Source organism: Frankliniella occidentalis, unplaced genomic scaffold (genome assembly GCF_000697945.3).
Source record: "Frankliniella occidentalis isolate FOCC.00 unplaced genomic scaffold, Focc_3.1 Scaffold1, whole genome shotgun sequence".
NCBI classification, from domain to species: Eukaryota; Metazoa; Arthropoda; class Insecta; order Thysanoptera; family Thripidae; genus Frankliniella; species Frankliniella occidentalis.
Window position 1 is genome coordinate 1,197,667 of NW_026267131.1, and position 12,191 is coordinate 1,209,857.

Below are 12,191 nucleotides of genomic sequence, written 5' to 3' on the forward strand. Positions count from 1 at the left end.
TTTTGCTTTCTGAGCAGATGAGACAAATGATATTTGAGACCAGTCCCTGGGAGACATTACATTTCCTTTTGACCAGTTTGACCGAATCCAGCTCGGTTAAAAATATACAATACAATAAATACACTGCCAACATCTCTCCAGGGAGAGCTCTTTTCCAAAGGCTGGCTACGGTCCTATGACTTAAGTTCAAATTTATTGTGTTATTGCATCAAAGTAAAAACAAAATGTTCAGAGAACTAAGTCATGGTAAAATTACCGGCATATCATTACCAGTCATTTTCCAACTAGGCTGAACACACTATGAGTCTCGCACACACCAGTAGCATGAACTTCCTGACAATGCCCAAAAGCTGATTTCACAAACCCATGTTGATCAAGATTACATAAAATCATCAAGATCATCATATTCAATTTCAGTGGTCAAATCCTAAAATGTAATAAAAAGTGAGTTAGAAGTTGCAATTCAACTGAATTACCTAAACCAAGTGCACTTTTCACTTACCCTGTCATCCATCTTCAGCTTCGCTCCCTTGAATTTACCACCTTTCTTTTTGCTGGTAGCAGCCTTGTCCATTTTTGCCTTCTCTGTTGCCAAAGAAGTCAAATTGGCGCTAAGTTTCTTCAAATCTACCACAGGTACTGAAAGAATTAATGAGTTTTGTTGAATGTGGTGGTAAAACAGGAATTAAAAGATATTCTAGTAAGAAGGCCTACTTACAGTTTACAACCATACTCTGAACTAGATCTGTTACAAAATCCACAAAATGCGGTGATTTTGAAAATTCTTGAATCTTATTATTTATTGCCTCTTTTAACTGGTCGAATTCTTCTGTAGTTCTAGGATTGGCACTATCAATTCCAGCAATAGGAGTGTCAGAGTCCTCAACACCTGAAATCACAGTACAACTAATGAGAATAGCCACAAACAACTTTTTACCAACAGATTTTCATTTAGTATTGTCCAGAAATGACCAACAAGTCAATTGATGTTTAGGAGTAAGGCAGTACAAAACCAGATTTTTAGCACACTGGCACTAATTTTTTTTCTTAATCAACTAACAAATACTTCAATAGAATGTGAAATCCCTTTCAAAAGTGGGTTATGGTGCAATGAAAAAAAGTCTTTCAAAAGAGATTGGATGAAAGTGTTTGCAATTTGCTGTGCATTTATATATAGCAGATTAATATGGTATATTTTAAGTGATAATAATGGAGGCTGCAAAAGCAGCGGAAATAAAACAAACGCAAGAAGCAAGTCTTGTAATTCTAATAAAAGAGATCTTTTAATTTCATTACAAAGAAAATACAGCTTGAATGGCAAAAACAGTTATAATACAACTGGAGGAAATGGCTGTCAGATATTTGATAAGATAAGAAATCCCATTGAAATTTTTTGTAAAAAAAAAGCATTCTACAAAAATAATTTACCCAGCACAGGGTGAATTTTGGGACGCTCTAGATTTACTAATGAGTACAGTCTCAGGTTCTCCATCACACTTCAAATAGTTAAACATTTGAACATTTGATCACCATTGCTGTAATACTGCAAGTCCCAAACGTAAAAGTAAAATCTCATGAAACAATCGAGAACTACTCTGTAAACAGACTCATCCATCATGTACTACCTTACCTAATGACAACGGCAAGATGGATTCAACAACTGATAGAGTATTAAAATGGGAATATTTGCAGTGTTTGTTGAACCCAAATAAAGCCCACTTGTTCTTACTTGTTAGATTAATAAATAAAACTGGCATAAATACTTCTTTCTATTTGGAAATAGTGCAACATGTTACCTCAAACAAATTTATCACAACACATCTTACCAAAAATAGTCAGTTATAGTAGCACTTAATGATAGAGTAAAGTATTTTAATAGGGGAAAAAAATTACACATAAATAATTTGTTCAAAGCAATCACAATGTAACGTATGGTTAAGAGGTAACAGTACTAAGGTAATCATAGTGGTTGCTATTATAATTATATACTTGGACCATTCAATTGAGAATTTGCGCAAGAAAAATGTTAAAAAACTTCAAAAGTATGAGACCTCATACGATAAAATTTCCAAACAAATTAAGCCAGTTCACTTGTATGATGTACTTGACATGGAATTTTACCTGGTACTCAATCTAAAAATCAACTTTTTAAATTAATATTCTTACACAAAGAGATTATCATAAAATATAAAATAAGTTAAAATTGAGATCTTATTAAGATATATACAGGGAAAATCCTGGAAACCCCTCTCATACAGTCCACAGAAAAATGCATCACAGGATGACTACATTAGGTCAAGAAATGAATATTCTTGCCAAATCATGTTTCCAAAAGTTACAAAATTTATATTAGTGGAGGGCATTAGGGTGAAGATAATTTGTAGTGGAAATAGACAACAAATGCAATAATCTAAAACCCATGAAGAACATATAGGTCATGCATTTAGAGTTTGATGCTTTACCCTAAAAGAGAAAAAGAATTCTATGTTGAGACCACTTTATAAACAAAGACCAATTGTCTCTTCTCTTTGATGAAGAGAAAAACCCCAAGCTTAAAAAGTGCAAACAGAAGATTTACTCACCATATGTAGCTTTGACAAGCTCAAGTTCAGATTCCTCTTGTAACTTCATCTGTCGTAGCTTTTCTGCTTGGCGTTCTGCTGGTGTAAGATTTTTCATAGCTTGTGCACTTGCTCGTTCCTCCTTCAGTAGCCTCTGAAAATGCAGTCCCAAAAAATTACAACAATTCAGGTAGTATGGAGTCAAGAGAACAAAATGTGTAATATACACACTTAACATAGTGGGAACATAGATAAATTTAAGGAAATTCTCAAGCTAAATTTGAGTTTCAATTTAAAGAAAGGAGAAGAAAATAAAAAAAGAAACACCAAAAAGCTCCTTACTTCTTTCTCCTCTTGTAATTGGATTTTTTCTGCCAAGTTCTTTTTAGGTTTCTTAGAAGCGGCTGACTTGGTAGGTTCTGGGGGCTTTTCCGAATCTTTCTTTTCTTCCTCATTGTCCTCATCTTCCCAGTTGTCCTAAAAACAGTAAAAATTGAGGTCAGTCAGTTTCATAAATCATAGAAAATTAATATGCAAATGATCCACTTGGTGGAATGATACGATAGGGCAAAAGAAGACAAAGCTATACATCAGACTAGGTCTTCCAGACTGATAGGCTGGAAACTACACGATGACAAAGCTATGAAGAGAGACTTTACAATGAGACCTTTCAGCAAAAAAAATTGGAGTGGGTCAAATTATCCTCCAGATGTTCAAATGAATCAAAATAAAGTCGTTTCATCTTCATAATCGTTTCATTTTAAAAAGATAAAAATCGATTGGATCTTTAATCACAGGTGGAACGCAAGCTCGTCAGAAGACAATGAGAGGTTAGTTCACATGTGCGTTTCTTGTGTTGTCAAATAGTGGGGTCAGGCATACCTAAACCTGGTGAGCCAAATAGCAAAGAGAAAAATCTAGCAGCGCACAAAGGTAAGTTGTGCACATGGGACTATACCCATATTCTCAATGGATAGAGCATAACATATGTGTACAAATCATTTACCTTCACATCCTCTTCCTCGTCTTCACCCTCCCATTTGTTGATGGTGACTGCTTTCACTGATGTCGCGGGTTCCGGAGCAACGTAGTCATCAGCATCTGCAAGAAAAAACAAAGCATACTTGAAGCAAATTGTTGCAAATTAAAATCTAGAACAAAATACGTCAAAATCTTTAGAAAAATAACTACCCCAGTCGGACATGATGAACCTGGTGAGAGCGCCTGCCTCTCGTCTGCCTGCCTGCTGCCTGCTGCGGTCCTGCCAACTGCCAAAAGTTGCCTGCCAACTGCCAAGGGGCACTCAGTAAGTATGAAAAATCAAGGTGAACGGTGAACGCTCTCTGAGCCCATGTTCGTACCCCCTTTACCCCCTTACACTTATTGGTTTTTAAAAATTGTTCATATCTTCATATGCTTATCGGTTTTTAATTAAAAATTGTTCATATTTTGATTGTGGTTTAACTGCATTTGTATTTCTGTCGTGTGTGTAGAAATGCTTAAGGGTGAGGTTTTGCAGAAAATCTGGAGACAGAACAAACTTTTGTTTAAACAAAACCTTGCTGACTTTAATTGACAATTTAACTGTTGGTATAAAATTCAACATAGCACTTAGTCCAAAAATAATTTTTCGTTTTTTAAATTACGAAAGAATGTATGTGTTGGTCAAACATACACAGCTTTAATCTGTATTTTAACACTTAATATAGGACTAGATACAACAAAATTGTCAAAATTTGAGAGAACACTTTATGTGTGTCTCTTATCAAATTGAGTGCAAAAGCCAAGATCTAGTATATATCAAATAGTAAGTGGAGAGATGATTGCACTTTTAACAACAGACACATGCAAAGACTAAACAAAAGATTTCAGGTATAGGCATTTTAAGAATTCTAAATATCTTTCCTCTAAGTTCACTAATAAAATTTGTTTTAAAAATGAATCTCACTTCAGAACAGCATTTCATGACGCCATTCATATTACATCTAAAGATCCAAAGAACCTAAACCTAAAATGGTACATGAATTTGTTTGGTATCAATTTCACAGGAAAAGTTTAGATGACTACTATGAATGACATTCCTATCAATGTATGAATAAGTTTAGTTTAAGAGCATCCCATTCATCAACATTTTTGCTTTGATGAACAGAATTTTTGTAATGTGCAACAGACTGCTCATCAGGCCTCTCAAATTTTTAATGTTGATGGGAAAATTTTAATCCTGTATTCAGTCTTTTTGATAATTCTATAATCTAAGAATAAACATAAAACTGCTTCAACAGCTTACTTAAAACTACACATTTGATCCAGCCTTACTGAACCAATACATGAACTCTTGCAACAGAATTTCACATCACAGTCAATACACAGACAGAAGGATTACAGATTTTAAAATCACTAATGATGATAAAATCCATCCCTTACACCTACAATTTCAGAGAAAATATGTACAAGTAGGGTACTGAACTAGTTTTATCTATCAAGGCTATGTCAGACTTAATACTCATATGTGGAGAGGTAGAGATTCATTTTCAAGATTCTGTATCCATTGCTTCCAATGTTCTGTCTATGTCATCAAAGGGTCGCTTCAAATTACATTCTGAATTGGATCTAGGACAAGTGAGATTTGCTAAGTAGATGGACTCATAAGCCATTAATTGTTGGGAGAATCCTTCGTTGGGATTCACACAAAAACGCTTCGCTTGAAGAAGAGCATAAGCTTTCCTGTAATGTTAAAAAGTGGAAGAAATTAGTGCTGGTTCAAGAAGTCTAACTTAAGTATTTGACAAATGTACAATGCGAGACAGATTACAAAAGCAGTTTGAACTCACTTGTAACTGAGACCATACTTCTCCATTACAAAAGCAATCGCAAGAGCAGCACTCCTAGAGATGCCAGCATTCCCATGAATCAATGTTTTACCACCAGATTCTAAAGATTCATTGATAAAATTCCGCACAGTGCTGAAATGTTGAATGATGTTCTCCGTAGGACAGTCCGAAATGTCTAAGACAAGGTACCTGAAATAAGAGATGGAACAGGCATAAAGGAGAGTCAGACAAAATCTATTCCGATTAAACATATCTAAGTATAATACCTAAACCTGTCTGGGAATTTTGGGCGAACAATCTTAGCCTCCATGGTCGCACGAACACATATAATGTGGGTAATTCCATTTACCAACAACGTCTCAAGCTTTGATGGCATCGCTGCGGAATATGGACCAAGGAAAAGGCCTGGCACGATTTCTTGCATACTTCTTCTCATGTCATAAGACCATTCTATCATGCCCGCAGAGGGCACATCAGGAAATTGGAATCTACTTCCATGGTTGAATGACTCCAACTCTTCAATCTCATCCACTGATTCATCATCGGTAATCATGGTCATCTGTAAAAATGTATGTAGACTGAATGAATTGGGAAGAAAACATCAATGAATGAACAGAGAATTCTCATTCTCATTTTCACAGGTTATGGGGAAGGGAATATGAAAGTTACGATAAAACGGAGGTAAAATAAATACAGTTCCAGCGAGTATGTAATAAACTTGTATTTCTACATAGTCGTGAAAGATGGAATGATTAAAGGCTCTACATTACAATCAGAGGAAAACTTCCCTTACCCCAACAACGGAACTTATGCGATTACGGTGTTTGTTTCGACTAATAGAACATTAGAACGTCTCCATTAATCAGGATATTTCCGAAGAGTATGACACAAATCCATTTCGATGAAGTACAAAATACTTACAGATTTTAGAACTGACTGCAATGAATAACGACTGTAGCTACAGTTGGTGCATGTGCACATGCACCTGAACTTACAAAAACCTCAGCCTCAAAACTGAACTGAACGGACGGAGGGAGGGGAGGGGGGGAGAATACTGCAACAAAAACAAAAGAGCAGAACTGCAGTCTTGCTTGCTTGCGTACCGCAGAATTCGCCATACTCAGAGAGGACTGGACTACGTATCACAATAATCACATCACAACCTGGGATGGGGTTCTTTACTATTTTGTCAATTTTGTTCATTTCTAAATTTCTGTGAACGATCCCCAGTGTAAAACCAGCGTCTATAATGCACTGATTGGCACTTTTGGAAGCTCTTTTCCGAAAGTGAAGAAGGAGAGGAATATCGTCTGCTGCCGGACCGTCACAAAGCGTTGACCAATCAGAGATAGTCTTTTTGGAGCCGGTCACGAGAGAGGTTGCTCCTGATTGGTCTAGGCTTTGTGATGGTCTGAGAGCAGACGACATTCCCCTTCTTCTTAACTTTTGTAAAATAGCTCGAATTTCCATCGAGTTTCGAGGGAGGCATCTGAAAATGGGACCAAAAGTACGCTTCATCCTTTTTCATCTCGCTCAGTGGTGTTGCTTTTGCACTGGAGGGACAGGGACAGAAAGCAATCTCTCTCTGGAACGACTCAGATTGTTGCCTGTAGTTTCGGACGTCTTCATGAGAACAACTGTGAAGAAAGGTCCATAGCCCTGGTTCGCAGTCTGCTTTGTCGTCGTTCGTGACCATTGGTGGCCTTCAAGTTTTGTATTGTGGACAACAACAGGCTGAGTGGTTAAATGACTTGAACAGTCCGGAGAGTTATGCCCCTGGTTTCAATTTGAAGCTTCTGGTTTCAAGTTTGCGATCTCAAGATGGGAAACTGCTTGAAAGGATCAACTACTGACGATATTTCTCTGTTGCGAGGCAGTGACAGTACTCGAGAATCCTCATCTAGCGATCAGCTGGGCCCAGTGGGTCTTGTTGGCCCCCCGCCTGTTTATCAAGAAAATGTTCCCGGAGTTCCAGTTTATTACCCGTCGCCGAATTTGTGTCGACCTGTAAGTTTTCTTACTGAGGAAGAGCAAGTGAAGATAGCCAAACGGGCTGGCCTGATCCAGCACCTGCCCTCTGGGGCCTATGATGGCTGCAAAAAGAACAGAGAGTGTGTCATCTGCATGATTGAATTCATGGTTGGTGATCCAGTGCGTTACCTTCCCTGTATGCACATCTATCATGAAAAGTGTATTGATGACTGGCTGATGCGCAGCTTCACTTGTCCGTCCTGTATGGAGCCAGTGGATGCGGCTCTGCTCACCAGTTATGAGACCAATGTCAGTTAGATGTTCGTTTGGTAAACCTTATCTTTCTGGTGATGACATAGGTTTCCAGAGACCTCTATCTGCGGACATATCCTGACTCATGCTCCATTAGTAACCTATGCATGCACTGCTCTTACTTGGGCTTTCTCAGGCTTTTCATATCGGCTTCATTTTATATTTCAGACTATTACCTCTTCCCATAGAGTGATAATTGCAGTCCGGCCATAGTTGCTTGTGGTTTAAATTGTAAGAGTCGGTAAACAGTTATCATCACATGTTAGACTTTCCACTGTACCTAAAATTTTAAAAGTCTGAGAAGTATATCACAATTACTGTTTTTACCCAGGGCAGATTTCTTTGATGAATATTGATGATAGTCTGCCCTCTGTGATCTGAATGCATATGGTCTATTGGAGCTTGTCAGTTGCAGAATTTTAAAAAATTCGAACAACTGTGCCCCATACAGCGTCATAGTCTTTTCTGTTTTGTGGCATGCTGCAATTTTGTAATCTGTGATGTTTTAGTGTTTATTATTATGGTTCCTTGACTTAAATATCCCTGTGTTTTTGTTTCAAGCATCTGAGGTCAGATTGTATGGATTAAAATGCATAGCTCCTCCTCCTTTGACCGAAAAAAGTACATTTGATCCCAATGCTAAGTTATTTGCTTCTGCTATAATGGGGTATAGTTGTAAAATATTTATCCATTTAAAGCAACTGACTTGAATGCTTAGAAGTCTTATTCTGCTTATGGCAAGATCTGATTTCTCTAGCAGTAACTTTACACTTTACCATTTTACCACTTATTTTTCATTTTTCCCAAATTGTGCTGTGATAGAAGGGGAGGAAAAATGAACTTTGATTTGAAAATATTGTTATTAGTATGTATCCCAATTGTTTGTGTGTATGTATGTGTGTATGAGAGAGAAGACATTTAATTTCTTTTATCACATCTCTTAATGCTTTCTTCTTTTTAAAAAATGTTGTGACTGCTCTTTTGCTTTGTGTTTTTCAAAACCACTCACTTTTGTATATCGTAGGCTGGTATGACGTAGGCAGCAATGATTATCTTGTGTTTCTTTATCTTGCCTCTATTTTGCATTTTACTTCAGTAACCTCTGTTATGTCAAATAACACTTTTCAATAAGCTTGAAAATAAATTAATTGAATTTGGATAAATTGTTTGTAGATGTCTTTTACATCTGGTCATTTCTTCTTCCGAATGATACCAGTTTTGACTGTCATCTAGACGCTTTTACTTGAAGCTGAAATGTGCCATTTTGTGGTACATCATCCAAATGTCAGCTTGCCCTTATTAGTCTGAACCGTGTGAATGATTTTAACACCTACAGAAGTTGCAGTTTTTTATCTGTTCCCCTGTTTTTCTGCTTATGTTTCCCGTTTAAATTTTGTGGTTGATATGAATACCCAAATTTTTGAAGACCAGACTGCTTCAAATTGTACTTTATTCAAGACCAATTGGTTAATGTCACCAATGTTTGACAGTAAGGAGCAAAGACCTATGACTGACAAGTTTTTTACGTGTATCCTCTACTGAATCCTTTTACTACTGTAACCACACTTTCACTGTACTTCAGAGAACATTGTTACTGTAATTGCATAGAATCAGCAGTGAGTGAACACTGATTGTTTAGTGTAAAATCAGTTAATTTTCTAGTAAATCTATTTTGTTTTTCTATCTGTCTAGGACTGAACAGGAATTGGATACAGTTTAAAATTTGAAAAATGTGTGTCAAGCGTCAGAAACCAAATTCTGTTAATGGTGATCATTTGTGTTAGTGACTGTGCTGGATGGGCCAGTTCCAGAAGGAAACATTTTATTATGGCTTGAGTGACTGTAAGCAAGTTATTGTATGTTGCAACAAAGTGTTATATCCTATGATTTTCTATTGCCTTTCAGGCTATTATTTGTAAACTTAGTGTTCATTTGGCTCACACTAGTCCTGACTTGACAATTCGCCTGTATTTTTTAAATCTTGTCACAATCTTTTAGAAAACATCCTGTTTCTTGGCATATGATTACAGTCACTTCAGTTTTTAAGAAGCATGTTTAACCGAAGTAGCACTGTCTCGTTAGATTTGGTGGCATAATTTTTAAGTGACAAAAGTGACGGCAAACTACTGCTTTTGTAAGTTTAGCCGGTGTACTTAAAATTCCAAATGCTAAGCAAGTATGCTTTCATTAAAATGCCACATTCAAATATGTGATATTGATATTGCATCATGCAATTAAGGAAAAGGGTTCACTTAAAGTTAGGGTGAAGCCTAAAACTTCTGTAGTTGATTACTAAACTCATTTTTATGACCTTGAATATGTGGTTTGGCTGTTAATAGTAGTGAAGTAGATTGTATAGTCGTTAAGGTTGTGTAGATATAAGGTATGACTACTTGATTCTTCCAAAATTAGGAATAGTGGCGCATCCACTCCCAAACAAGTCCACAGTTTTGGCTTTTTATGTCTGTGCTATAATTTGTATCTGCGCCAGTGTTACTGTAACATGGCATACTTGTTGGCTTTATTTCCTTTCTCAAAAAGTACTGCTTTATGGATTGCAAAGGGGCAGGCAAAGTTTGACTTGAAGGATTTTGTATATGTGTGTGCTGTATAAATTAGGTGTCAAAATTATGATAAGACAGCAATTATTTTGCAGTACACATTTTTGACTATGGACTAATTCTGGGCTCATTGTATTTGTGCACCAATTTAGAATAGATAAGTAAATGTCTAATCAGGTTTTTGCTACGATACTAATTTGCATCACATGATGTGAAAACCATTGTATTTTATAGATGTAATGTTTGTTTGTTTTTCCTACTGAAAATTGAATATTTCCTCAAGCAACCCTGTCATTGCGTGTTGTTTGAAAGTTACTTGAGGATTTTTTGGTTACCATTATTCTGTTTATTTTATATTTTTCACTCCATTTTGAGTGGATGTCTCCTAGATGGCACATCACAAATCAAATTTTGCATGATCATTCAGTTGTTAAAATTTCTCAGCTCACCCCTTATACTTTTAGTTAATACAACTGGAGTGAACTTCTCTTTCAGCACATGTCTCATGTTCTTTTAAAGAAACTCTTTGTTGTTTGCGTATCATTAATTAATTACACCTCTCTTGAAGTAAATTAGTGAGAGTCACATTGTGTGTAGTCTTAACTTTAAAAGTGGTGTAGGTATTTCAGAAAGGATGATTCTGTCTTCTTTTTTTTTTCTGTGATGGAATTTGAAAAAAAGAAAAGATAAGAGCAATTTTGTTTTAAGGATGACACTAGTCTATATTGTTGAGTTATTTGATACTGCGGGTCTGCTTGCAAATATGAGCAAATGTGGTACGTTTGCGTATGTCTGAAATAAACTAAAGAGCTCCATGAATATGAAGCTCTTGTGTACATGTGATAAGTGTGATTCAAAATGTTTACTTTACAGTAAGCGTATGTTGTGATGAAAAGTTGACAGGAATGTTTGTGTCTCCTATGCCAATGTTTCATATTGTTGCCAAACATTGAAAGATGTAATTCTTGTTGAGGACTAACATGGTATTGAAATTTTAAAATGAGAGAGTTTTTTGCATGAGCCATGAGCCTGTTAATTTAATGTTGGTGCTTACCCTTATTGCCTCATTTCCTTCTTTTATATTTTTCAAATTTGTTTTAATTATGATTAAATTTTGTGGATATAGAAATACATAATTATATTTTTGTAGCTGCCAAGCTTGCATCCCAGATATATTTCCAGTTGAAGGTGTGCAAGAGATACTTTTTATCATGCTGTGAAGATAAGTGTATTGAACCCAATAAAATTTTATGGTAAAATGACATGTTGTTTTTTGCTCTTGATTTATTAAAGGCGTGCTTGATAGCCTGGGACTCAAATAACAACCATTTTTTATTGAATAACTTTTCATTTAAATCATTTCATCGAGACTGATATTTTTGGATAGAATGCCAAATTCCAGGAAAACAAAAAGATACTTTGTACTCACTACAAGCAAAACCATTATTCAAACACATGAAAGTTTTAAATTGTTAAGATGGTTTACAGTTCTTATACTCAAATGATCCAATTGATCCATGTGGGACGCATCTGAATACCCCAGGACCCTGGTACCTGCTGCCGGAATTCAAGCGCATGAAGAGTTCATTCAATACAGAATAAAAATGTTTGGAAAATAGTTATATGAAAGGAGAAGAAGACCGATAAGAGTTTTGCTAAATGTATATACAAATCACCTGAATCACTTTTCAAACTATAATATTATGACTGATTTGGCACACACTCTAAATTCAAAGGTCAATTCATTCTACACAAGTAAGACTAGTCATTAAATTGATAAATGAAGTATGAATTGTTAAGTCCAAGATTATTAATGTCAAAATTCTACGTAACTTTAAGGTGTAAATTCCTGGATAAGTTTAATAACAAATGAGTGACTTTGGAACGTGACTTACTCTAAACTATTAATACTGCTCTACGAGTCATAAACAGAGGTAAAATTACATAACAACATA

At 35.9% G+C, this 12,191-nt stretch overlaps 3 protein-coding genes across 4 annotated transcripts; 1 reads left to right on the forward strand and 2 right to left on the reverse strand.

Moving 5' to 3' along the window:
- On the reverse strand, window positions 1-3,886 carry LOC113213488 (eukaryotic translation initiation factor 3 subunit J). The gene is made up of 7 exons (XM_026432572.2): window positions 3,753-3,886; window positions 3,568-3,662; window positions 2,904-3,038; window positions 2,583-2,715; window positions 719-889; window positions 503-639; window positions 1-427 (listed from the first exon to the last, which is right to left on the reverse strand). The coding sequence occupies exons 1-7, from the start codon at window positions 3,763-3,765 to the stop codon at window positions 380-382; spliced, it is 732 nt and encodes a 243-aa protein (XP_026288357.1). The 5' UTR covers window positions 3,766-3,886; the 3' UTR covers window positions 1-379.
- A 216-nt stretch (window positions 3,887-4,102) lies between these two features.
- LOC113213532 (serine/threonine/tyrosine-interacting protein B) lies at window positions 4,103-6,467 on the reverse strand. 2 transcript variants are annotated; one of them, XM_026432638.2, is made up of 4 exons: window positions 6,314-6,467; window positions 5,659-5,951; window positions 5,393-5,581; window positions 4,103-5,285 (listed from the first exon to the last, which is right to left on the reverse strand). In XM_026432638.2, exons 1-4 carry the CDS (start codon window positions 6,371-6,373, stop codon window positions 5,093-5,095), a joined length of 735 nt encoding a protein of 244 aa, XP_026288423.1. In that variant the 5' UTR covers window positions 6,374-6,467; the 3' UTR covers window positions 4,103-5,092. The 2 variants fall into 2 exon arrangements, with proteins under 2 accessions (XP_026288423.1, XP_052123836.1); XM_052267876.1 differs by lacking the exon at window positions 6,314-6,467 and adding an exon at window positions 6,186-6,204.
- Window positions 6,468-6,932: 465 nt separating this feature from the next.
- Window positions 6,933-11,498, forward strand: LOC113213420 (RING finger protein 11). The gene has a single exon (XM_026432485.2). The coding sequence runs from the start codon at window positions 7,214-7,216 to the stop codon at window positions 7,679-7,681; it is 468 nt and encodes a 155-aa protein (XP_026288270.1). The 5' UTR covers window positions 6,933-7,213; the 3' UTR covers window positions 7,682-11,498.
- Window positions 11,499-12,191: the final 693 nt, after the last annotated feature.